This window comes from Podarcis gaigeae (assembly GCF_964106915.1).
Source record: "Podarcis gaigeae genome assembly, chromosome: 1".
Taxonomy (NCBI): domain Eukaryota; kingdom Metazoa; phylum Chordata; class Lepidosauria; order Squamata; family Lacertidae; genus Podarcis; species Podarcis gaigeae.
Genome location: NC_139678.1, coordinates 8,163,820 through 8,191,307, shown reverse-complemented (window position 1 = coordinate 8,191,307; position 27,488 = coordinate 8,163,820). Strand labels below are relative to the sequence as shown.

Sequence of the window (27,488 nt, the reverse complement as noted above, 5' to 3'; positions counted from 1 at the left end):
TGACCTCATAGAGCCCATGGGGGGGGGGGTTAAGCTGCTCCTCCCAAATAGCTACCCAGTGAAAGGGAACCACTGAGACTCTTCCATCAGATACTGGGAGTTAATGAAGTGGATAATTTAAGAATTAGACTCTAAGGACTCTGACAGGGTGAGTGAGGAGCCAAGCAAAGACCTCTCCCCTCCTTTCAATTCCCTCCTCCAAATGACCCCTGGGCTGGTTATGGAAGTGGGAAAACACACTAGCTCCACCATGACAAAGCCTTCTGGTTTTCATCCGCTATGTTTCCCAATGAACTGTATTTCTTAAGAAACCAAACCAAACCAAACCCGGAAAAAGAAAGTGTGTTTTGACATGCAGTGTCCTAACACCTTGAACGACTTTCCCGAGTAGTCACTGAAGCGGTTGTTTTTTCCACAGTCAATATGTGGGAGTCCTTTTAGAAACCAATTTGACATGAATAGGTTTTTCCTAGTTCTTCTATCAACATATTCACATATGGTTTTGTCCTCAGAGCTTACTTGCAATGTCATATTCAAGAGACTTTTTTTTTGGGCGGGGGAGAAACAGCAGCCGTGTAGAAGGCAAAGTAAAGGGAGGATGGGATGAAAAAACCCAAAACTCTATACTTTACAGAGTTGTTATTGTAATTCACCAGATCTTAACCTATTAAAGTATTTCCCGATTTTTATTTATTTATTTTTTTATAATGATATTTATTAAAATTTTTGTTTAGACAATAAAAGACATACATAGTAACATAGAATTTTCCATTATCCACATTTCATTCTCATCTTTGGACTTCCTCACATCTCTTGTTCCTGCCTTCTAAACTCATATATTTGCTAGCAAATTGCTAACTTGTTTCAATTCATATAGTGTAGTTTTCTCAAATTTTAGAATTTAACTCACTTTTTTAGAACTTTAATTTTAACATACTATTTATCCAAAATTTATCTTTTCTTTCAATTACATATAGATTTCTTTTCATTATAACTAATTTGTTGGAGCCATCTTATTACCGATCTTACATCTTTCTTAACATTCATACAATTTACAATGTTTTTGTAGATAGTCCTTAAATTTCTTCCAGTCCTCCTCCACCAGTTCTTCTCCCAGGTCTCGGATTCTACCAGTCATCTCCGCCAGTTCCATATAGTCCATCAGTTGCATCTGCCATTCTTCCAGCGTGGGCAAATCTTGAGTTTTCCAGCATTTAGCGATGAGTATCCTTGCTGCTGTTGTAGCATACATAAAAAAAGTTCGATCCTTCTTTTGCACACTCTGGCCGACAATGCCTAAAAGAAAGGCCTCTGGTTTCTTAGGGAAGGTATACTTAAATACCTTTTTCAGCTCATTATATATCATTTCCCAGAAAGCCTTCACTCTAGGACAAGTCCACCAGAGGTGAAAGAATGTTCCTTCAGCTTCTTTACACTTCCAACATTTATTATCAGACAGATGGTATATCTTTGCAAGCTTGACTGGAGTCATGTACCACCTGTATATCATTTTCATAATGTTTTCTTTCAAGGCATTACACGCCGTAAATCTCAGACCTGTGGTCCATAACTTTTCCCAGTCAGCAAACATAATGTTGTACCCTATGTCCTGTGCCCATTTTATCATAGCTGATTTGACCGTTTCATCCTGTGTGTTCCATTTTAGCAGCAAGTTATACATTCTTGAAAGTATCTTAGAGCTGGGTTCTAAGAGTTCTGTTTCTAACTTCGATTTTTCCACCTGGAATCCTAACTTTTTATCTGACTTAAAAGCTTCTTTGATCTGAGCATAATGTAACCAATCGCGCACTTTCCCCTTTAGTTTCTCCAAACTCTGCAACCTCCAGTTGTCTCCATCTTTTTCTATTATTTCCCAATATTTCGGCCATTTGGCCTCCATATTGAGTCTTTTCAGGGCCTTAGCTTCCATTGGTGATAACCACCTTGGGGTCTTATTTTCCAATAATTCTTTATATTTTGTCCAGACATTGAACACTGCTTTTCTGACAACATGGTTCTTGAAAGCCTTATGTATTTTAACCTTGTCATACCACAGATATGCATGCCATCCAAAAGCATTGTTAAATCCTTCCAAATCTAAAACATCAGTGTTTTCAAGAAGCAGCCAATCTTTCAACCAGCAGAAAGCTGCTGATTCATAATACAACTTTAAGTCTGGCAGGGCGAAGCCCCCTCTTTCTTTAGCATCAGTTAATATCTTAAACTTAATTCTGGGCTTTTTGCCCTGCCAGACAAATTTAGAGATATCTCTCTGCCACCTCCCAAAACACTCCATTTTATCCACAATCTGCAAAGTTTGAAACAAAAACAGCATTTTTGGCAATACATTCATCTTAATAGCAGCAATACGTCCTGACACGATTTTTAAAGACGTGTTTCCCCACAAAGCCATTTTGTCATGGGAGAAAAGGTCAAATTTATATTTTTTTGAACATGTGATGCCATTTTGTTCAAACTGATGTTATTTTTTCAATAGTATCTCGAATATTAACATATTTAGACCCGAGTGCCACCCATCTTTCTTGCAGTACTACATAGGAATATTCTAAGGTAGCCCAATTTGGACAGCTATTTTCAGTTGTGGGTCTCCAGAGTTGTTTAAAGGTAAAGGGTAAAGGAACCCCTGACCATTAGGTCCAGTCGTGGCCAACTCTGGGGTTGCGGCGCTCATCTCGCTTTATTGGCTGAGGGAGCTGGCGTACAGCTTCCGAGTCATGTGGCCAGCATGACAAAGTTGCTTCTGGCGAACCAGAGCAGCACACGGAAACGCCGTTTACCTTCCCGCTGGAGCGGTACCTATTTATCTACTTGCACTTTGATGTGCTTTCGAACTACTAGGTTGGCAGGAGCAGGGACCGAGCAACGGGAGCTCACCCCGTCACGGGGATTCAAACTGCCAACCTTCTGATCAGCAAGTCCTAGGCTCTGTGGTTTAACCCACAGCACCACCTGCGTCCCCCAGAATTGTGTACCTGACATTAAATATGCTTGGTGATACAGTTCTAAATCTGGGATCCCAAATCCTACTTCCTTGATCAACTTTTGCATTGTTTGAATAGATATTCTTGGAACTGAAGAGCCCCATATGCATATTTTTTAAAAAATTTTATTCAAAATTATAACAAGACATATTATCCAAAAACATAAACATATCATCCTTGTCCCCCCCCATTTTCCTTCCTCCCCCCTCCCACACTGTCAGCTTTCCAGCTGCTTCGTGTTGCTGCTCTCAGCAGAGAAAGCATTCCAGGCAGCCAGCCATAAATTTCACTCTTTATTGCCTCCCAACTCAATTACAGGCAGAAATAAACCAAGTGATCCGACTTTCATGACGCCTTGCTCCGACTGGCGTCTTTTCTCCCTCGCTTCCCCCAGCACATCCACCTGCCCAGTCCCTTCCGTCTTTCCCTGTGACAAGGAACACTCTCTCTCGGAAGTAGCCCCTCCGACTCAGACTCACTCTCCTCTCCTCTTCTCTCTTCTCTGAGGACGAGAAACTGCTAATCAGGGGGGATCGTTCTCTATATCCTCGCTTTCTTTCCTCCCTCATTGCCTGCAGTTCCCTGACACACAAAACCCAACTCCCCACCCCACCCCGATTTCCCTCAGTTCCAGTCTTTGGTTTCTCTAAGAATGCTGTTTTCTGCATGTTACAAAGTTGTATAGATCCTCAAACTATTTAGCTGATTATTATCAATAAAAGGTTTGTGAATGTTTATTCAAAACCTGCCAAGGAGTCCAGTTTGCTTCGTTGCGTCTTCAGATACTTTGTAAAGGGTTCCCATTCATCCTTAAAGTCACAGTTATCCTTGTCCCGTAGCTTATATGTCAGTTTTGCCAGTTCTGCATAGTCCGTCAATTTTTGTTGCCATGATTCTTTAGTTGGGGTTTCTTCAGTCTTCCATCCTTGTGCTACCAGAACTCTCGTGGCAGTTGTCGCATACATGAAGATGTTTTTCAACTTTTTTGGCAGGTCTTTCTCTACAATCCCCAACAAAAATGCCTCGGGTTTTTTAACAAATGTTAAATGGAACATTTTCTTCAATTCGTTGTAAATCATTTCCCAAAATTTTTCAATTACCTTACAATCCCACCACATATGATAAAATGTCCCCTCCTTTTCCTTACACTTCCAACATATATTTCAACTAGTTTTGTACATTTTCCCTAACTGCACTGGTGTTGTGTACCATCTGTACATCATCTTCATGTAATTCTCCTTCAATAGGGAACTGTCTGTAAATTTTAAGTCAGTTTTCCATAATTTAACCCAATCTTCCATCATAATGTTATGCCCTACATCTTGTGCCCATTTAATCATAACTGATTTTACCTCTTCATCTTTCGTCTCCCATTCTAATAATATGCTGTATGCGGCCTTCAGTAGTTTCACTTTCCCTTCAATCACTTCTGTTTGAAACCTAGATCTAGTATAACTAAATCCTTTCTTGCTGTCTTCTTTATGTGTTTCATATAGTTGTCGATAATGCAACCAACTCTGAAAGTGGTCTTTGATCTCATTATAATCTCTTAATTTTCATTTTCCATCATGTTCCTTTAATAAATCAGCATATGTGAGCCATTTTCCTTTCTTTCCAAGTGGTTTGAGCAGTAATGCTTCATGTGGTGAAAGCCACCATGGGGTCTTTTGTTCTAATAAGTCTTTGTATCTCTCCCATACTCTCATTAGTGATTTCCTGATTATATGGTTGTAAAAACTTCTATGAACCTTTCCTTTCCCGAACCATAAGTATGCGTGCCAGCCAAATCTGTTATCATGTCCTTCTAGTTCTAATGCCTCTTCCTTATCCAATCTCATCCAGTCCCTGATCCATACCAAACAAGTAGATTCATAATACAATTTAAGGTCTGGGAGGGCAAACCCGCCTCTATCTTTTACATCTGTAAGTATTTTATGTTTTATCCTTGACTTTTTGCCCCGCCCCCCGATAAATCTTGAAATCTCTTTCTGCCATTTTTTAAAGCATTCATCTTTCAGGATGACTGGTATTGATTGAAAAAGAAATAGCATTTTTGGCAGCACATTCATTTTAATTGCCAATATTTTTCCTAACATTGAGAGATTCATTCTGCTCCATATTTCTAAATTTCTTTTTACCTCAAGCCAATTTTTTTCATAATTATTTTTAAATAGGTTTATATTTCTTGATGTTAACCAAATCCCTAAATATTTAACCTTTTTATGGACTTCAATCTCAATGTTTTGTTCTAATTCGGTTCTTTGTTCTTCCTTCATGTTTTTAACTAATAATTTAGTTTTATTCCTATTTAGCTTAAATCCTGCCACTTCCGCAAATGCATTTTATAAACAAAGATTTAATATTTTGAAAGTATTTGCTTGGTATGTGAACTGGAATTTCTTTTAAGATATAAACTAGATATTATGTTCAGTTTAAGAGCTTTGAATTTCCCCCACAGGGTCAGGTTCAATGACTGCTGTCTGTCAATATCCATTGATAAGTCATGATACATTTTGTTGATGTTTAACAATGCTAATTTAGATAAACCTTGTGGTATTAACAACACACGGTTGACTCATGTTCAGCTTGCGGTCCACCAAGACCCCTGGATCCTTTTCACATGTACTGCTACTTAGCCATGTGTCCCCCCATCTTCTATTTGTGCATCTGGTTCTTCCTGCCTAAGTGCAGAACCTTCCCTGTTGAAATTCATTTCATTAGCTTGGGTCCAGCTATGGAGAGTGCCCAGCTATGGGGCTGTACTGTTGAGTCTGGGTGAAGACAAATAAGGACTCGCTTTACTAAACTATAGTCGCTCTTGTGTTTGCTTCTTCCTTGGCCCTCATTCCCACACAGAACAACATGCGTGTGAGCAGGGCACAGGGCCTCCTTCTGGTGGCTGGCATCTTGACTTACTTGCTGATGGGGGCCCTCATCTTTGAGCTTCTGGAGAAGGATCACTACCTAAAAATGGAAGATGCAATGTTTCACCTGAAAGAGGAATTTTTTTCGAACTACACCGCTCTCAGCCCAGAAGAGGTGGAATTAGTCATACAGGTAAGGCATTACTTCAGCAAGACTGAAAGGGATGACCGTGGCAGGACACCAGAGGTTAAGAGATCAGAAAGTATATATGGGGGGAATACAGTTTAGGAGGTGGGAATTGAGGTGGGGACCGAATCAGTGGCCAGCATAGGGCCATAAGGACTCACCCTTCCTTCTGCATGTGAAAATTTATCCCCATGGAGGATTAGGCAGATTGTTGGAGGATAAGACAAGGAATGACTACTAGTCATTATGGCTGTGTTCTGCCAACACTGTTGGAGGCAGCATGGGCTTCTCCACACTGAGCTTTCTTTCACTCTCTCCAGGCCTGGCCATGATTTAAAGCTCCGTGTCTGAGCACCATTTCGTTGCTCTGGGGCTTTCCTCGTGAAAACCAGCTTGTTAACAGCAATCCATTGTAAACCCAAATTGACTTTTGCTCCAATTCAGCTATAATGAGCAGGTTTTTGTTAGTATTAGCACTGTATTTGTTGGGAAATGTATTTTGCAAAGAATAAATTAGGGAAAGGAGAACATACGTCATGTAGCAGCCGCAAAACAGGTGACTCCAATCAAGGTCACAGAAAAGCTGAATCATTGCCACAGAAACCCCAAATTTACATTTCCTCCAATTCAGCTGTAAAGAGCGGGTTTTTGTTAATATTTGTACATTCAAACCTTGGTTGTGGAACTTAATCTGTTCCGGTAGTCTGTTCAACTCCCAAAATGGTTTGAAAACCAAGGTGTGGTTTCCGATTGGCTGCAGGCACATCCTACACTCAATTGGAAGGCACGGAAGCTGCGTCAGATGTTCGGCTTACGAAAAGCACTCGCAAACCGGAACAATCACTTTGGGGTTTGTGGCATTCGAGAGCCAAAATGTCAGAGTACCAAGGCATTAAAAAACCAAGGTTCAACTGTACTATATTTGTTGGGACACATATTTTATAAAAATATATTGGGAAAAGGAGAACATATGTCATGTAGCAACTGCAAAACAGGGGACTCTGTTCAAGGTCACAGAAAAGCTGAAGAATTGTCTGGTTAACTGCCTTGAAAAGTGTGTCTTTGTGCCTTAGAACAGAGGGTGGGAGATGGAGTAGTCTCACCGTTGTTTGGTTGACTGAGAATATGGGAGAGCCAATACTCCAAGCAGAATCTGTCCAGAAGAATTTAGGAAGACAGCCAAGCCAAGGGGTAATGATTTATGCATTGCTACTAAAGTGTATGTTTTTGGAGCAAGAAGACCAAACCCTCTCTTGGGGTCAAGGAAGAGAAACACTTAGTATTGAACTTGAGATATAAACAACACAGCTTGTTATAGTGTTGGCATCACTGCTATTGGAGTGCGGCCTTTGCCTGGAAAGAGTGGAGGAAAAGTTGAGTGTGCATAAGCCCTATGCCTACCAGTTACTGGGGGTGACAAGTGAGGGGAGGGCTGTTGTGCTCAGGTCCTGTTTGTGGGCTTCCCATGAGCATTGGGCTGGCCCCTGGGGGAAGAACGTGCTGGTCTGATCCACAAGAACTTCCCTTCTGAATGCATAGCGATTTGGTTAGCAGTATCTGGTGATAATCAGAGGAGGGGCTATTCTTATTGTTGGAATATTCAGAGTCTTGCCTTCAATTGCAGAAACTGGTAAAATATGTTCAGATGGGAGTAGAACCTATAGGAAGACATGGTGATGAAGGAACGGCCAGCTGGGATTTCAGTACTTCTTTCTTCTTCGTGGCAACTATGTTAACCACAATAGGTACTGTCATTTGGTTCTGGCTTCTTCGCGAATATAGTATGCAGGGCATTCAACTGCTCTCAGATAAATTGTGTAAAGCTGCAGGTTTTGCTTTTGCTCCTTCATCATCCTTCACATCTCATTTTTGTCTTTCCATTTCTGGCCAAATAAATAGTTCATTTATTATATGCCCAACAAGACCATTCCCTGATTAGTTATTTATTCCCCACCCTTCTGGGGCCAACCCATTATTAAAACCATCCTGTGGAAAGTAGTTGGGCTAGGAAACGAGTTCAAATCCCACCTTGTGCAACTGACCCAATGCCAGTCTCCCAATGCAAATCCGTCCCTCTCAGCACAACCCTATGCATCCAGTGGGACTTGCTCCCCAATAAATTTGCATAGGATTGCAACTTCTTTCCAGTAAGCTACAAAATACACTCAAGAAACCACACACCCTTTATGTCTAGATGAATGCCTTCAATGCAGAAAACCATGCACTGAATGAGTGGGAGAACCTACCTTATTAGCACTGTTTAATCCAGAGCTTTCAAAACTTTTCATGTTGGTGACATACTTTTTATACATGCATCAATTTGTGACACGGTAATTCAGTTTTACCAGCAAGCTGGTGGTTAAACTAAGCCATTTCCAGCGTTGGCATGACCTACACACTGCAGCCAACACGCTAACATGTTGCGACACACAGTTTGGAAAGCTCTGGCTAAGCTTTTTGGTGTGAAGCACAAATTGGGATTCCAAACAACAAATTGAAGAACTAGGCCACAACCAACAAGATGCATTTCAACAGGGGCAAATGTAAGCTTCTGCACTCAGGCAGGAAGAACCAGCTGCACATATATAAGATGGGGGACATCTGGCTTACTAGTAGTACATGTGAAAAGGATCCGGGTTTTTGGTGGCTGCATCAACTGAAGTACTGTATCCAGATCAAGGGAAGCAATAGTACCACTCTATTCTGTCTTGGTCAGACCACCACTGAAATACTGTGTTCTGTTTTGGGCACCACAATTTGAGAAGGATTTTGGCAAGCTGGAACATGTGCAGAGAAGGGCAGCCAAGAAGATCAAGGGTCTGGAAACCAAGCCTTATGAAGAATGGTTGAAGAGCCTGACAGAAGATATGAGAACCATCTTCAAATATTTCAAGGGCTGTCACATGGAAGAGGGAGCATGCATGTTTTCTCTTGCTCTGGAGGGGAGGACTCGAGGCAATGGCTTCAAAAGACAAGAAAGGAGTTTCCGACTAAACATCAGGAAGAACTTCTGACAGTAAGAGCTTTCTGATAATAAGGGTTGTTTGACAATAGAACACACTCCATCATGAGGTTGTGGGTGTTAGTTTCTGTGTATTGCCACTGTGCAGTTGCTTGGAGTCACAAGACACTGTTTTGCATTCCAGAGATTCCTTAAAAAAAAAATATTTATTAAGTTTTTAACAAGAAAAAGGTTACAAAACAGCAAACAAAAAACACACAAAGAAAATACAAAAACCAAAATTTAACGTAAAAATAAAAAATAAAAAAATAAAAATCCCTCTTTCTAATATCTTACCACTCATTTACTTATTTTCATGATTTCCTCACACCTCCCTTTTTTGTATTCCATTTAAAAATTTGTTCAGCAAATTCATACCCTCTTAATTTACCCTTAATTGTTTATCCTCACATATTATAACTTCAAATTTTCATCTAATATCAATCCATTCTTGCATATTCTTATTTTGCCTTATTACTAGAACCACTTCGTTTCATTCCAACGTCATTAACATTCAATAATTTTACAGTGTTTCTGTAGATAGATTTTAAATTTCTTCCATTCTTCTTCCACCAACTCTTCTCCCTGGTCTCGGATTCTGCCGGTCATTTCTGCCAATTCCATGTAGTCCATTACTTGCATCTGCCATTCTTCCAAGGTGGGTAGATCTTGTGTCTTCCAATGCTTTGCAATGAGTATTCTTGCTGCTGCTGTAGCGTACATAAAGAAAGTTCTATCCTTCTTTGGCACCAATTGGCCGACCATACCCAGGAGAAAGGCCTTTGGTTTCTTCAAGAAAGTATATTTAAATACCTTTTTCATTTCATTATAGATCATCTCCCAGAAAGCCTTAATCCTTGGGCACGTCCACCAAAGGTGAAATAATGTACCCTCAGTCTCTTTACATTTCCAACATTTATTATCGGGCAAACGATAGATTTTTGCAAGCTTGACTGGAGTCATGTACCACCTGTATATCATTTTCATAATATTCTCTCTTAAGGCATTACATGCCGTAAATTTCATACCTGTGGGTCCATAACTGTTCCCAGTCAGCCAACATAATGTTATGTCCGACATCTTGTGCCCATTTTATCATAGCAGATTTTACCGTTTCATCCTGAGTATTCCATTTCAACAGCAAGTTGTACATTCTTGATAGTATCTTAGCTTTGGGTTCTAGCAGTTCTGTTTCTAATTTTGATTTTTCCACCTGGAAGCCAATTTTTTTATCTAAATTATAGGCCTCCCTTATTTGAAAATAATGAAGCCAATCTCGCACTTTATCCTTTAATTTCTCGAAACTCTGCAGTTTCAATTTGTCACCCTGCATTCCAGAGATTCCACACTGTTGGAAGTCTCACGGGAGACAGATGTGACATTACTGGTTTCCTGTTCCTTTGTTTGTTCAGTTGCTCTCTGCTCTCACAGAGAGACGATGTATTTCTTTTCTGTCTCCATAGCTTAGTAATAAAACTCTTAGCATGTAGCTCATACTTCTCGTCCTTCCCTGTGTTGGATACTCTGCATAATGGGAATGTGCTTGGAGCCTTATAAGAGGCTCAGGTCGTTAATTACTGTCGGAGGCGATTCTGGAGGAGCTTGGAGGAGCTCGGTCGAACGGGAATTCCGACATTTTTGGTTTTGGGCCCAGAAGAACGGAATGCAGATTATCTTTGCGTGTCAAGAAGATTGATGGGAGGTAGGTGCTCATTACCCGGGAAGCCTGCCAGTCCCTAATTAATTGGCAATAAGGGTGGACTTTGAACTTCAGGCCAAAGCACTAACCGGCTGCGGCAGAAGGGTGCTGTTTGAAATGCAGCTGCTGGGAAACAGACTGAGCTTGCTTTGAAGACACAATGGCCAATCCAAAAGTACAGGGGGCTCTTCAATTTGCGATGGGGATACCAAAGCTCTCAAAAGGGAATTATCAGGAATGGGTGCAGTATGCAGAAGCCCTGCTAAGAAAAGAGGGTCTGTTTAATGTCATAACAGATGCGCCCCCCAGCTCCAGTTACCCAAGAATGGGAGTCTAAGGATTCCAAAGCAAGGGGAACTCTAACGCTTATTGTGTCCCCTGCAGAGTTTTGTCTTTTGCGTGACAAGGCCTCAGCCAAAGAGATATTATAAATAATAATAATAATAATAATAATAATAATAATAATAATAATAATTTATTTGTACCCCGTCCATCTGGCTGGGTTTCCCCAGCCACTCTGGGCGGCTTCCAACAAAGATGAAAAATACACCAAAATGTCACATATTAAAAACTTCCCTGAACAGGGCTGCCTTCAGATGTCTTCTGAATGTCAGGTAGTTGTTTATCACTTTGACATCTGATGGGAGGGCGTTCCACAGGGCGGGCGCCACTACCGAGAAGGCCCTCTGCCTGGTTCCCTGTAACTTGGCCTCTCGCAGTGAGGGAACCGCCAGAAGGCCCTCGGAGCTGGACCTCAGTGTCCGGGCAGAACGATGGGGGTGGAGACGCTCCTTCAGATATACTGGACCGAGGCCATTTAGGGCTTTAAAGGTCAGCACCAACACTTTGAATTGTGCTCAGAAATGGCTTCAACAGTCACATTTAAGAACAGAGGTGGGAGCTTCTTTGTTCTTTTATGCCAAGTTGCATGATATGGCACTTGCTGATGGAGCAGATGTACGTGCTCACCTCATGGAAATGCAGAATCTAAGGCATGAGCTGCAACAGCGTGGAATCACCTTTCCAGAGGCTGTGTATTCCTTCATGATTCTACATTTTTTGGGTTCAAGTTGGGAAGCGATTGCCAGCCAGCTTGCTGTTTTGCCTACTGCTCAGCTCACGGTAGTGCATGTTACTGCTGTGGTGTTGAATGAAGCGGATCGGTGTAGTGCTAGCTGTATCACTAAGGGGGATTCCTCACAGACTTCATCCCAGAATGCAGTGCAACCACTAGATGGCGCCAAAGCTTTGAAGGCAGTGAAATGCTACTATGTGGGCATCTAGGCCACATGAAGGGGGAATGTAAACATCCCAATGCCAAGGCAACAGAGCAACGCAGCGAAAGTTCAACGCGTGGAAAAGGCAAAGGTCAGAAGTCCAGGACAATGCAACACAAGGCCATGGTCTCATGCTACACTCCAAAGGTCCAGAGGACATCTAGATCTTTCTTCATCATAGACTCGGAAGCCACCCGGCACGTCTGCAAAGACAAACACCTGTTCGTGTCCATTATGCAGGAAGGTGCGATTCACCAAGCGGATGACCACACGATCTCCAGTCAAGGCTACAAAACGGTTGTGCTTCACAGTTTGGATGCATCAATACGAAACATTCTTTTTGTTCCAGATGCTGCACACAACCTATTGAGCGCCTCGCAGCTGACTGAACAGGACATAGATGTTTCCTTCAAGAAGAGGAAGTGCACCATCACCAAGAAAGATGTCTTTGTATTGCATGCTGATTATGTTGATCATTTGTTTGTATTACATTATGATGATTCTGTTGATGTTGTGCAGGATGAAACTTGTATTGCAAATACTAACAAGGTTTTGCATGCAGGATGTATTCATGATTATCACAGGAAACTTGGTCATTTAAACTTCGAGGCAGTTTCTAAAATGCCTGCCTTAGTTGAAGGTATGACTATTAAACCCTGCAGGTACCACATGAAGTGTAAGGCATGCGCAGCAAACAAGGTCAAAATGACTGCAAAAGGTAAGGTATCTAGTAGACAAGCTACAGAACCATACCAGGTAGTGCATGCTGATTTTGTTGGTCCACTAACACCCTCTTTGGGTGGAACCAGGTACTTCATGGTTCTCATTGATTCCTATTCCAGATATATTCATGTGTTCAATCTCAAGCAGAAATCAGAAGCGTTTCCTAGGTTCAAGGAATTCTGTGCTTGGTTGAAAAATGTGCATGATAAACAGGTGAAATGTTTATTTACAGATCGAGGGGGAGAATTCACTTCTCAAAAGTTTGTTTTTTTATAATTTTTTATTGGTTTTTTCAACACAGATTTAAAAACAAAACAACACACAATACATAAACAAACAAAACATATAAACATGTATAATTTCAAACCTCTTTTTCATAACCTTACTTCTCAGACTTCCCCTTACCTCCCCTTTTCTGCATCCCTGTTTTGAGATTTTTTCAACAACTCCTCACACCCATTATCTAATTACTTATTTTCTTTTTTTTAGCTTCTTCTCATACTTAATCAATTACAGCTATAATTCAATATTTTCTTTTCCCTTGACATTTTAGCACTCTTCAATTTTACAACAATTCTTAAGATATACTTTAAATTTCTTCCAGTCTTCTTCCACCGTCTCTTTTTCTTGGTCACGGATTCTGCCGGTCATCTCCGCAAGTCCCATATAGTCAATCACCTTCGTCTGCCATTCTTCCAATGTGGGTAGTTCTTGTGTCTTCCAATACTTTGCTAAAAGAATCCTTGCTGCTGTGGTAGCATACATAAAAAACGTCCTGTCCTTCTTAGACACCAGTTGGCTGACCATGCCCAGGAGAAATGCCTCTGGTTTCTTATGAAAAGTACATTTAAGTACCTTCTTAATTTCATTATAAATCATTTCCCAGAAGGCCTTAATCCTCGGGCAAGTCCACCAAAGGTGGTAGAAGGTACCTTAGTCTCATTACATTTCCAACATTTATTATTGGGCAGATGATAAATTTTTGCAAGCTTGACTGGGCTCATGTACCACCTGTAAATCATTTTCATAATATTTTCTCTTAAGGCATTACATGCCATAAATTTTATGCCGGTGGACCATAACTGTTCCCAGTCAGCAAACATAATATCATGACCAATGTCTTGTGCCCACTTAATCATAGCTGATTTAACTGTCTCATCTAGTGTATTCCATTTCAACAGCAGGTTATACATTCTTGGCAAATTCTTAGTATTGGGTTCTAACAGTTCTGTTTCTAATTTTGATCTCTCCACCTGGAAGCCAATTTTCCTGTCTTGTTTGAACACTTCCATTATTTGATAGTAATGAAGCCAATCTCGTACCTTAGACTTCATTTTCTCAAAATTCTGTAATTTGATTTTTCCACTCTCTTGCTCCAATATTTCACAATATTTTGGCCATTTCGATTCCATATTAAGTTTTTTCACCTCCTTAGCTTCCATTGGTGACAACCACCTAGGGGTTTTATTTTCCAGCAAATCTTTATATCGAATCCAAACATTATATAGTGCTTTCCTGACAATATGGTTTTTAAATCCTTTATGAGTTTTTACCTTGTCATACCATATATATGCATGCCAACCGAATCTATTATCAAACCCTTCCAAATCCAAAATGTCTGTATTCTCAAGAAGTAGCCAGTCTTTCAACCAGCAGAAAGCTGCCGATTCATAGTACAGTTTTAAGTCCGGCAGGGCAAACCCCCCCTCTATCTTTTGCATCAGTTAATATCTTAAATTTTATTCTGGGCTTTTTGCCCTTCCAGACAAATTTAGATATATCTTTCTGCCACTTCTTGAAACAGTCCATTCTATCAACAATCTGTAATGTTTGGAACAAGAATAACATTCTAGGCAATACATTCATCTTAATTACAGCAATTCGGCCTAACAAGGAGAGTCTCAAACTTGACCATATTTCTAGATCTTTCTTTATCTCTGTCCAACATTTATCATAGTTATCTTTAAATAGGTTCACATTCTTAGATGTCATGTTAATCCCCAAGTATTTCACTTTCTTTGCCACCATTAATCCAGTTTCACTTTGAAATCTCTCTTTTTCACCATTCGTTAAGTTTTTCTCCAAAACCTTATTTTTTGCTTATTCAACTTAAATCCTGCTACATGACCAAAAGCTTGAATTAGTTCTAAAACCCTTTTCGTACTAGTGTCTGGCTGTTGTAAAGTTAAAACTAAGTCATCTGCAAAGGCCCTCAATTTGTATTGTTTAGCTCCGACCTGAATTCCTTTAACCAGCTGGTCCCCCCTGATCATATTTAACAAAACCTCCAGGACAGATATAAAAAGTAGCGGGGATATTGGGCACCCCTGTCGTGTCCCTTTTTCTATTGGGAGTTCTTCAGTAACCACATTGTTCACAATTAATTTCGCTTTTTGTTCAGAATATATTGCACCTATACCATTTTCAAATCTTTGGCCTACCCACATCCCATGGAGATTCTTCTTCATAAAATTCCAGGAAATGTTATCAAAAGCTTTCTCCGCATCCACAAATATCAATACCACCTTTGTGTTAATGTTGACTTCTAGCAATTCCATAATGTCAATTATATTTCTCACATTGTCTGACAAATGTCTCCCTGGGAGAAAGCCAGCCTGGTCCTTGTGAATCTCTTCCACCAACACCTTCTTTAATCTTTTTGCCAAAATGTCAGCAAATATTTTGTAATCCACATTAAGTAATGATATAGGGCGGTAGTTCTTTATCTGGTTCTTTTCAGTCTCAGTTTTTGGTATAAGTGTAATAAATGCTTCTTTCCACGATTCCGGTGCCTTTTTCCCCTCTAAAATTTCATTGCAGACCTCCTTCAGCGGTTGTACTAACCATTCCTTCAAGGCCTTGTAATATCTGGAGGTCAACCCATCTGGTCCTGGAGATTTCCCCAATTGCATATTTTGAATGGCACCCTCTATTTCTTGTTCTGGTATTTTCTCATTCAAAACCATTGTACTTTGTTGTGAAATCTTTTGTAAACCATATTTCTTAAGAAAATCGTCTATTTCTCCTTCGTTCTCTGGCCCTCTTGCATATAATCTTCTAAAGTAACTCTGAAAACAGTTACTAATCTCATTTGGTTTATAAATGTTCTTTCCTTCCACTTCCAAACTTGTAACTGTGTTCAATTTTTGTCTCTTCTTCAATTGCCATGCTAGAAGTTTCCCACATTTGTCTGCTGATTCAAATGTCCTTTGTCTCATTTGCTTAATTTTCCATTCTATCTCTTGGTTCATCAGTTCCATATACTGCATCTGGTAAAACTTAATTTCTCTTAAAATCTCATGAGACTTTGGTTTTGACCTCAATTTCTTTTCTCCTTCTTTCATCTTTTCCAGGATCTTATCTTTCTTCTCATTTTGTTTCTTCCCCTTTAAAGAATTCTGTTGTATTAGGAAACCTCGCATCACGGCTTCCGGTTGGCGCCAGCGCTTAATGGCGGTCCTCCCTTCGAGCTCCGTAGGAGGACTGCTTCACGAGTTCGGGTCTGACCGCTACGGCGAAGCGGGGATCCCTAAAAATCACAGGCGCAGAAGCCTGTGAGCAAGGAGACTCGGTGGGCACCATTTGCGCCCCCCTTTACTGCAAAAGAGCCTTTTTAAAGGCTCCGGAGCGGCATCGGGTGCGCGCGCGGTGCTGAGAGTCGCTACCCAGCCCGTGGAGTGAAGCCGCGTTGCCATGAGCGGAGAGCGCCGATTCCTTCCTGAAATCGGAAACTGAATTTGAATGCCCGTAAGTAGGATTGAAAGGCTTATTGGGACTTTAAATTTCATTTAAAAATCTGGCCGAAAACGGGAAAGGTAATAATTAAGGAAGTCTGCCTTTCCCGGACTGCATGACAGCTAAAGCAACGAAACTACAAAGCTGCAATTGGGCGAAAAATTGACTTGGAAATTGTAACCTGGACATTGAACTTGAACCTCCCCCTAGCAAGTAGGAGCAAGGGGGAAGATAAGTGGATTTTGTTTAACCTGCATGGAAGAAGTAAAGGGAAAAAGAGTTTTCTGCCGTCTTAGACTCTTGGAACGGACTGCCTGAGTAGGGCACCGAGACAGTGAACTGTCATCTGAGATTTGCTACAAAGTTGGGACTTTATTTGTTACAAGTTTGAGACTTTCACTTGAAACTATTAATGGACAGTTTTGATACATTGGAGGATTGTTGCTAAAAACTTTTTCTTTGGAGACTTTCCGTTTCTTTGTTCTCGTGTTTATTGGATACTTTGAATTACTCCCTCTAGAGGGCTGAGGGGTAACAGTTGCAATACAGACTGTAAAAACAACAAGTCAGTGGATTTTTCCATCTAAAAGCTGCGCCTGTGGGAACGACCTTGGGACATGAGTGGCCCACCAGAAGAGATAACAACAAGAGCTAAAAGTAAAATTGCACAAAAGAAAAGGGGCTCAATATCAAGCCTACTGCCAGCAGGTGCAGCCGGGCAGGAAAAAGTGACAAATATACCCATGGATCCAGTGACACAAGCATTACTTAAAATAAATGAATCTTTAGAAGTTTTGACAAAACAGAGTATGGAAAATACTAAACAGTTGACAGAACTTTCAACAAAACTAGATCTGAATACTAAAAGTATTACATCTAACACAGAAACTATAAATAAATTGATTGAAGAGAATGCCATAACTCGGAAAATTGCTGAAGAAGCTAAAACTACTGCTGAAACTACACAGGAGAAATTGGCACCAGTCTGTAAAAAGTTGGACGAACATGATGCGACCTTGTCTTTGTGGGACCTACAGAGGAAAGAGAGAAATCTGAGATTAAGATTAGTCCCTGAAAGTGAAAAAGATAACTTAGTGGACTTTCTCACAAAAGAGTTTTCGGAATTTTGGCAGGTAAACCTGAAGGAAGAAGAATTTAAGATAACAGCAGCCTTCAGACTGGGCAAGAGACAAAACAGAAAGACCTCATGGGATTGTCTGATAACTTTAAGATCCAAAGAGGAAAGAGACAAAATATTAAATCTACATTACCAGAAAACTTTAGAGATCGAAGACGCTTATGTGCAGATCTACAAGGACATCCCTAAATACATTCTGGAGGCGAGAATTCACTACAAAGACCTGGTTGACCTGCTGAAAAGCAACAATCTACCTTTCAGGTGGGAATTTCCACAAGGTTTGTCTTTCAACTACAAAGGAAAGAAAGTAAAAATAAGAACAGTGCAAGACAAAGAACAATTCCTGCAAAGAAACGAGGAGGATCTTCAGAAGGGAGTGGTGGAACGGACTTCAGAAGCAGATATTCTAAATTTAACATTTGGACTGAAACCACAGACAGAGGAAGAACAGAAGCAGGGAGCAGCTGGAGGAGGGACTAATTAAACAACAAGATGTCTCTGCAATTTCTAAGTTGGAACTGCAATGGCTTGAACCTTCCCAGAAAAAGGCGTGAGGTTTTTCACATCTTGAAAAGAGAACAATTGGACTTGATTTGCTTACAAGAAACCCACGTGACCAGGGCACACAGAAAACTGCTTATAAATAAAAGATTAGGACAAGAATTTATTTCATCAGACAAAGTTAAGAAAAGAGGAGTGGTGATCTATGCAAAGGAAAAGTTGGCCCCAAAGCTGATTTTTAAAGATGAACAAGGAAGATTTTGGGCAATTGAAATACAAGTCCAAGGAGAAAAATTTTTGACAGTTGGAATTTATGCACCAAACGAAGGGAAGGCAGAATTCTTCAAGAAGTTGCATGAGACTTTAATGGACCATTTGGATTATAATGTAATTATGATGGGAGATATGAATGGTGTGGTCTCCACAAACATGGACAAAGCACAAAGACAGGTGGTCTCCAAGGATGGGAGATTACCAAAGACTTTCTTTGAAATGACTGAAAATATGGATTTGATTGACATTTGGAGAACAAGGAACCCTCTGGAAAGAGAGGGAACCTTTTTCTCTGAAGCAAACATGACATGGACAAGAATCGACCAAATATGGGTTATTAGTGGGATGGCTCCAAAGATAAAAAAAGTAGAAATCTGCCCAAAGACTTGCTCCGACCATAACGCCGTAAAGATGGAGATGAAATTGACAACAGCTGGCTCCTTTAGATAGAGAATGAATGACACCCTATTTAGAGATGAAGAGATCTACAAGAAGGCCCAAAAAACTTTGAAAGACTATTTTGAGATAAATCTGAGGACAGATGTCGAGAAAAGAATAATTTGGGACGCACTTCTCAAAAGTTTGAAGCTTTTCTGACAGAGAAAGGAATTCAACATGACCTTTCAAGTCCACGGTCTCCTTGGATGAATGGACTTTGTGAAAGGGTAAATCAAACATTGCTTCAAAGCTTGATAACCTTGCTGCATAACGCCAATCTTACAGAGTTATTGGGCAGAAGTGCTCAGCTGTTTTGTTTATACTTATAATCGCTGATTGTCATCACCGATTGGTTGTACCCCCTATGAAAAGATGTTTGGCAAGAAACCATACATCAAGCACATGATAATTTTTGGTTCTGACATGTGGGTTCACACACCACAAAGCTCCAAGTTAGGCAAACGTGGTTTGCATGGTATTTTTCTAGGATATCAGAAGGCTTCTTACAGAGTAATGATGACTGACTCTAATACAGTTAGGCTCACTAGAAGTGTTGAGTACAATGGCAAGTAGGGGGAGAATGAGAGAATTTTCCAATGTTATCCTGATGACAGTGAAGAGTCTGAGGATAAACAGCAGCACAGCCCCACACTCACTGATGAAGGTTCTGATTCTGATTCTGAAACTGACTCAGATGATTCAGAGGATTTCAAGAGTGCTAAGGCCTCTCTGCAACCCTCTGAAGGCTCTGATCAAGAATTGGAGGAACCACTATAGGCAGTGGGTTCTGCATAACTGGAGGTTTTTAAGCAGAGGTTGGATGGCCATGTGATATGGATGCTCTAGTTGAGATTTCTGCATTGCAGAGGGTTGAACTAGATTACTCTTGGGGTTCCTTCCAACTCTGTAATTTTACGATTCTGTGACTATGAATTGCCAGAAGCTTGGTGGTTTTTTCCTCTGAGTTCATTTCCACCTGTGCACAAGATCCTTTCTCTCTCTATCTCTGCCATATGTTGATCAATATTTTCCCCCAAAGGTCCTGTGAATTCTTTAGTCTGGTCTTTCTCTGATCCATTTTCATTCACCATTCTGTGCATCTCATCTCTGAGCTCTTGCAATTGCTCATCCAATAATTGTGGGATGATACTAACAATCAATGGTGCGTTCAGCCGTGTCTTTGCCATATTGAGTTCTGTTCATCACTCCCTTAGCAGCCTCTGCTTTGAAAACTTGTGTCTGTCCCCTTAGGTAAACAGTGTATTCCATTCCAACAGTTTGAGGTTGAATTCCAACAAGATCGAAGTATTGTTTTTGCAGAACAGGGGAAGCTACCCAGAGTGGCTTGGGACAACCCAGTCAGATGGGTGACACATAAATAATAAATTGCAATTATATTATTATTCCCATGCTAATGGGTTCAATCACACTGAAGGGATGGAGAGTTAAAAGTAATATAAGATGAAGATTTTAAACTAACCAGATCATCCCAATCATCTGATAATTTAAGATAAGCTTTTTGCTTTGTTTTTCAGCCTCTTAAATAATGCCTCTTTTTACACCAGCAGCCAATTTGCATTCTGGATAAGAATTAATTAATAAGAAGTAATTGGCAGATAGATCAGCCAAGTCTTAATTGAGGCCAATCGCAAAGGAAACTAAAATGGAGGTTTTTCTGAGCAGAAGACTTACCCTGAGGGCTATTATGGGGTATCTGGGCACAATGGTGGTTCCTCTGTCTAAGACGCTCCTTGCATGCCCTATTTCAGCACCAAAGACATATCATCCCAAAGCAAATAAGTTTTCTGTAATTCATTTTTTAATCCAATAACTATAACCAATTTTGAAAAAAATTGCCCTATTTCATCACCAAAGACATATCATCAAATACATTTCTAAATTTATCCCAAAATAAGTTTTTTGTAATTCATTTTTTAATCCAATATCTGTATCACAAATTTTGAAGAACTGAAAAATCTGAAGATTAAGCATGTTCCAGTTCACAGGCAAGGCCAGGTCACACAAGAATTGAGAGAAATCAAATTCCTTGGGCATTCTTAAAGTCTTTAGGGGCTTGGGAATTGCAACTTATTTTAGCCATGACGGTCACGAATGGAGGAACTCCGCTCTCTCCTCACTGCAGATCAATCTACATTTGTTTTGATTATCATGAAAATGCTGTGACCGCCACATTTTCATGACAAATATATTATCAATCTTTTGGGTTTTTTTAAAGGGTTGCCATGATGAGTCTCCATTTCACCCAATGTTTCACAAGGTCACCAAAGTCATACCTGCACACTTGGCCTCTTCCATTGCATCTCAGGTCAGTTCTTCCACAGTGGGCCTGTCCGGTCCAAGGAACAGGAGGGAGAGACTTGAAGCTCCCACATAATTATCCTAACACCAGGTGCATCGGCATAAAGGAGGTCGGTGAGTGCAGTATTTAAAATAAATACATTGGGCTGTATTCAAGGCTGCCATTTTGGTTGTGCACAGACCTCTGCTTGCACAATGAAACTGACCCCTCTTCTCCTCTCTGTACCCCTCTGAGCATCCTCAATGTCTGCTCCAGAGGGTATGGGGATCCTCTGGAGCAGATTTGGGGGTTGTACAGGAGAGAGGAAAGGAAGGAACAGTCAGTCTCAATGTACATGCCGCATTCCACTGGAAACAACCCTTCGTAGGGACCCTGCTCTGTAACTTCTCTAGGCAATTGGCAAATCAATAGTTGCTGATGTCCTTTGCAACCCTTTCTTAATCTTTCAACAGGCTATGGAAACCTCTGTCCCCAAACGAGAGAAGGTCAGCTCTTTTGTGTTCTTTTTGCTCTCTTTGGAATCCCCTTCAACCTCATCTGCTTTAACTATATTGGCTCTTCAATCTCAAGACTCTTCGAAAGCTGTGCAGAGAAAGTGTATGGGAAAGGAAGGAAGGTAATTCAGCTACTTTATCTGGAGATAATTTCTAATCTTACCAATCACAAGACTGAGGCTGACATAGGCTGCTATAGACATAGACAGCACTCAGGTCCTGTATGCAGGTTTCCAGTGGGCATCTGGTCAGCTTTCATGAGAACAGGATCCTCAACTAGATGGGCCCTTGCCTGATCCAACAGATCTCTTCTTCTATTTTATTGCATATACATATGCATATCTGATTAGCTGCCTCTATAAGAGGTGGAAGAGAAGGATAAATTAGACATGTGCATTATGCCATCTGAGGAAGATAAACTTGAACTGTGCCTTCAATTAGGAATGAAATACCACCATAGAGCTTGACCACCATGAATTGTGACATCAGCAGGAATTGTGCTCCAGATGAAGTTTAACGGGTGGAATTATTATTATTTATCTGTTAACGCAGCCTAAAATAACAGTGCATGGCTGTAGGTCGAGAGAACTGAGCTCTGTTGCATCAAACCTGCCTTTTTTCTTTTCTTTTCTTGCTTTATCTTTCAGAAATCAGCAAGATACATTTTCATCTTCGTGGTTCTGGGAATTCTAATGTTTCTTATTTTGCCATCATTCTTCTTTCAATGGATGGAGGGCTGGGCTTATTATGAAGCTATCTATTTTACATTTGTTACACTCAGCACCATTGGTTTTGGAGACTATATAATAGGTAAGGCTTTCAAAATACTTTGATATTGTGGGCTTAACTGATTGTACAGATAAAGCAAGGTCATTTGTGGCCTCAAGGTACTGGTGGCAGTAATAGGCAAACTGTCCCCAATCCTATCCCCACTAATTCCCCTGCCACACCACCCATTATTCCACCACGTAGCACAAAACCTCCAGATTAAAACCTGGCAAACCAAAGGCTTATATTACTTAATAGACTTCTACAAAAATAACAAACCCTTGTCAACACAAGAAATACAAGACAAACTAGAAGACACCCAAATGCCCTGGTTAACACATCACCAATTGCATACCCTCTTAAACAATCCAGCAGTAAAATCAACAGCAACTAGGCCTCTGACAACCTTCAAAACCTCCTTCTAACAACAAAGGGACAGGTAGAGGAATGGCATCCAGAATATACAAAATACTACTACAAAATCCCACGAACTGCCTAGACGCAATCAAAAAACAATGGGAGGATGACATAGGCTATGATATTAACCCCACTCAATGGAACAAAATGTGTTCTAAACCCCCCTTTAAATCCATATCAATGAAAAGAAAAGATCTCATCCTGAAACTCACCTACAGGTGGTACCTAACACCAAGAAAACTAGCTAATATGCCCAGGAACCTCACCAAAATGCTGGAGAGGGTGCACCTCCACAGGCACATACCTCCACATGTGGTGGGAGTGCCCCAAAACCCAACTATTCTGGACAAGAACCATATGAGAAATAAGTAAAATAACCAAGCAAGTATTAGAAACCACCCCAGAATTGGCCTTACTAAACATCGTCCAAGACAATAATGCCCACTTACACCACAAAGAACTCATAACCTACCTACTTTAAGCATCCAGAAGCATCATAGCCAGACACTGGAGAGACCTATCAGGAGTAAGCATGGACCAATGGTACCAAATAGTATGGGAAACAGCCTGACTAGAAAAATTATGCAATAAACTGAAACTGACAAGGGGACAAATAGAAGAAGGCACCTTCAACCCGGTATGGCTCACCTTTATCACGTACACAGTCCAACAAGACAATGACAAAAACCCATCAACAGCATACAAATCAATATGGCTAACCTGATCCAAAACACCCACCCAACCCACTCACACATGAAAACAAAGACCACCATAGCCAACCTCAAATGAATAACCACATCCTAGGCCAACCCCAACCTCTCTCACCACCAAAGGAACACAAGTGAACAGCAAAGAACCTGCACAAGCAACGCTGACACCAAACCCTTCATATAGTAAGTAAAAGAGAAACATCGCCACCCGACCCCAACCCCACTCATCTTCTTCCCCTTTTCTTCCTAATTTCTCAACAAATGAAACTGATTTGTAAAAATGTTACATGGAAAAAATACGAGAGAGAGACATTCACACACTTTTGTAAATCAATAAAGTCTTTAATTAAAAAGGGGGGGGGGGGGAGGTACTGGTGGCAACCAATCCGCTGTACTGAAGAATATGAAAGCTCAGTTCAGGTTTCATAAAAAATGATGATTATAATCTGGAATGATTATAATCTTGCAATGATTATAATCTGGAACCCAAACCATTTTTTAAGTTTCTCAAGTACAGACCCTTCAAGTATCCCTATTTTCCAGGAACTGTTCTGGATTTACAGAAGCCATCCCAAAGAGTACTCATCAATGGTTCCTCAACATCCTGGAAAAAAATGACAAGTGGTGTGCCACTGGGTTCTGTTCTGGGCTTGTTGTCGTTCAACGTCTTTATAAATGCTTGGCTGAATGAACTGAAAGGATGCTTCTCAAATGTACAGATGACACCAAACTTGGAGGAGTAGCTAATGTCACAGAAGACAGAATCACAATTCAAAATGACCTTAACAGATTGGAAAACTGGGCACAAGCTAACAAAATACATTTCAATAGGGACAAATGTAAGGTTCTGCACTTAGTCAAGAAAAAGCAGCTGCACAAATATAGGATGGGGGACACCTGGCTTACTAGCAGTACATGTGAAAAGGATCTAGGGGTCTTGGTGGACCACAAGCTTAACATGAGTCAACCGTGTGATGCAGCAGTGTGTGTGTGTGTGTGGGGAGCTAACTCTATTCTTGGCTGCATCTGTAGAAGCATAGTGTCCAGATCAAGGGGACCACTGTATTTTGCCTTGGTCAGAACACACCTAGAATACTGTGTCCAATTCTGGGCACCACAGTTTAAAAAGGCTGTTGACAAGTTGGAACATGTGCAGAGAAGGGCAGCCAAGATGATCAAGGGTCTGGAAACCAAGCCTTATGAGGAATGGTTGAAGGAGCTGGATATGTTTAGCCTGGAAAAGAGGAGGCTGAGAGGAGACAAGGTAGCCAGCTTCAAATATCTCAAGGGCTGTCACATGGAAGAGGGAGCATGCTTGTTTTCTCTTGATCTTTAGAGTAGTATAATGATCTCAGGCAGTAGGCAGTATGCAGTAACGAGCCTCTGGAAAATTCATGTACGTTTATTTCATAGAATCATAGAATCCTAGAGTTGGAAGAGACCACAAGGGCCATCGAGTCCAACCCCCTGCCAAGCAGGAAACACCATCAGAGCACTCCTGACATATGGTTGTCAAGCCTCTGCTTAAAGACCTCCAAAGAAGGAGACTCCACCACACTCCTTGGCAGCAAATTCCACTGTCGAACAGCTCTTACTGTCAGGAAGTTCTTCCTAATGTTTAGGTGGAATCTTCTTTCTTGTAGTTTGGATCCATTGCTTCGTGTCCACTTCTCTCGAGCAGCAGAAAACAACCTTTCTCCCTCCTCTATGTGACATCCTTTTATATATTTGAACATGGCTATCATATCACCCCTTAACCTCCTCTTCTCCAGGCTAAACATACCCAGCTCCCCTAGCCATTCCTCGTAAGGCATCGTTTCCAGGCCTTTGACCATTTTGGTTGCCCTCCTCTGGACACATTCCAGTTTGTCAGTGTCCTTCTTGAACTGTGGTGCCCAGAACTGGACACAGTACTCCAGGTGAGGTCTGACCAGAGCAGAATACAGTGGCACTATTACTTCCCTTGATCTAGATTCTTTACAGGTCAAAGAAACAAAGCGCGGCACACACCAATCATTCTCTGGTAATCAGGTGCTCAGTCTGAGTTTCCGTTCCTCAGACAACACAAGGTTTGACAACGTCTGGCCCTGCTCCTCTGACTCTTACATAGCCTTCTCACCCTCTTCTCCTCCTGCTGTGAGGAGACCATAGGAACTCCCTCTTTTTGTTCTCCACTGAAGATTCCCCTGAACTCTTTTCCCTTCATGGTTGCCTAGTAACCTCAAGATGTCTCTCCCTTGGGTCTGATTCTCTGTTACTCTGCCAACTTTGTAAGACTGAGAAGGAAGGGGGTCAAGTTAACCCACTCCTGTCCTGCCTGTGATTGTGTTCTCTCATTGTCCAAGTCAGACCCCTCCCATTCGTCTGACCCTGCTAGATCCCTGACAAGTAGGACTCAAACCAATGGCTTCAAGTTGCAAGATTCGGACTAAACATTTGGGGGAAATTGTGACAGTCAGATCTGTTCGGCAGTGGAACAGACTCCCATGAGAGGTGGTGGACTCTCTTTCCCTGGGGTATTTTAAGCAGAGGTTGGATGGCCATCTGTCATGGATGCTTTAGCTGAGATTCCTGCATTGCAGAGGGTTGGGCTGGATGCATCAAACATAAAAGAAAAGAAAATGTCCAGTATGTTTTCCTGGAAAGTGATTTTGCACCTTTCTCTTGGTTGGAACTGCAACTCCACCCCCATTGTTCAGCCCGGACACTGAGGTCCATCTGTGGTGGGTCCCTCACTGCAAGAAGTGAGGTTACAAGGAACCAGGAAGATGTCAAGGAGATAAAGAACTACACAACCTTTAGAAGACATCTGAAGGCACCCCTGTATAGGGAAACGAAATACAGTGGTACCTCGGGTTAAGTACTTAATTCATTCCGGAGGTCCGTTCTTAACCTGAAACTGTTCTTAACCTGAAGCACCACTTTAGCTAATGGGGCCTCCTGCTGCTGCTGCACCACCGGAACCCGATTTCTGTTCTTATCCTGAAGCAAAGTTCTTAATCTGAAGCACTATTTCTGGGTTAGCGGAGTGTGTAACCTGAAGTGTATGTAACCTGAAGCGTATGTAACCCGAGGTACCACTGTAAAAAAATTCCTTCCAGTAGCACCTTAGAGACCAACTAAGTTTGTTATTGGTATGAGCTTTCATGTGCATGCACACTTCTTCAGATGTACCGGTATATCAATAACAAACTTAGTTGGTCTCTAAGGTGCTACTGGAAGGATTTTTTTGTTTTTGTTTCGACTACAGCAGACCAACACGGCTACCTACCTGTAAATGTACAGTGAAGTTTGTAATGTTGTATGTTTTATAATGTTTTGATATATGCTGGAAGCCTCCCAGAGTGGCTGGGGAAACCCAGTCAGATGGGTGGGGTACAAATATTATTATTATTATTAAGCAGGAAGTTATAGGATGTGCACAGATTGGGAATGTGGTAGTGCAACTACCCCAAAGCTTTTGCAGGCCGAAACAGCATAATGTACCCAAACCACCATGAATAGGCAATAATAAGGACACTGGCAGTTTCCTGTGTTCGTCTTCCCACAATTCAGTGGTAGAAATGTCTTTTAAATGTATGGTGTGAATGTGAGCTAATGAAGTTTAGATAAACTGAATTGGTGAGTCCTTTAAATCACCTCCTCACACATTATTGTTGCTTTTCTCTGTGTCTCCAGGGATTAAGCAGGACAGGACGTATTTTCCGGGCTACCGGATACTCGGAGCCGTTTGGATCGTCGTTGGTCTGGCCTGGATAGCTGTGTTGTTTCAACGGGTCTCTTCATTCCTGGCACCTGTGGATCCAAAAGCAAGCTCACCAAAAAAGAGTAAACGGTGAAGATAACACCACCCCAAAGGAGTCAGTCTGCTAGATTTCCACTGGAGGAGAATTTATCATTGCATTCTGGTGGAGACAGACATAAAAATCAGCTAAACTCAA

General features: G+C 41.1%; 1 protein-coding gene across 1 annotated transcript; it reads left to right on the top strand.

The window, feature by feature from the left end:
* Positions 1-27,488, top strand: LOC310844256 (potassium channel, subfamily K, member 16-like). Its single transcript, XM_083738163.1, has 6 exons — positions 1-148; positions 5,859-6,059; positions 7,678-7,798; positions 21,611-21,774; positions 22,300-22,462; positions 27,226-27,488. The coding sequence occupies exons 2-6, from the start codon at positions 5,865-5,867 to the stop codon at positions 27,384-27,386; spliced, it is 804 nt and encodes a 267-aa protein (XP_083594289.1). The 5' UTR covers positions 1-148; positions 5,859-5,864; the 3' UTR covers positions 27,387-27,488.

Coding starts and splice junctions, on each gene's coding strand:
- LOC310844256 (XM_083738163.1), top strand. CDS start 5,865: ATGCGTGTGAGCAGGGCACAGGGCCTCCTTCTGGTGGCTGGCATCTTG. Junction 6,060..7,677: donor AGGTGGAATTAGTCATACAG/GTAAGGCATTAC, acceptor CTTCAATTGCAG/AAACTGGTAAAATATGTTCA. Junction 7,799..21,610: donor AACTATGTTAACCACAATAG/GTACTGTCATTT, acceptor ATCTTTCAACAG/GCTATGGAAACCTCTGTCCC.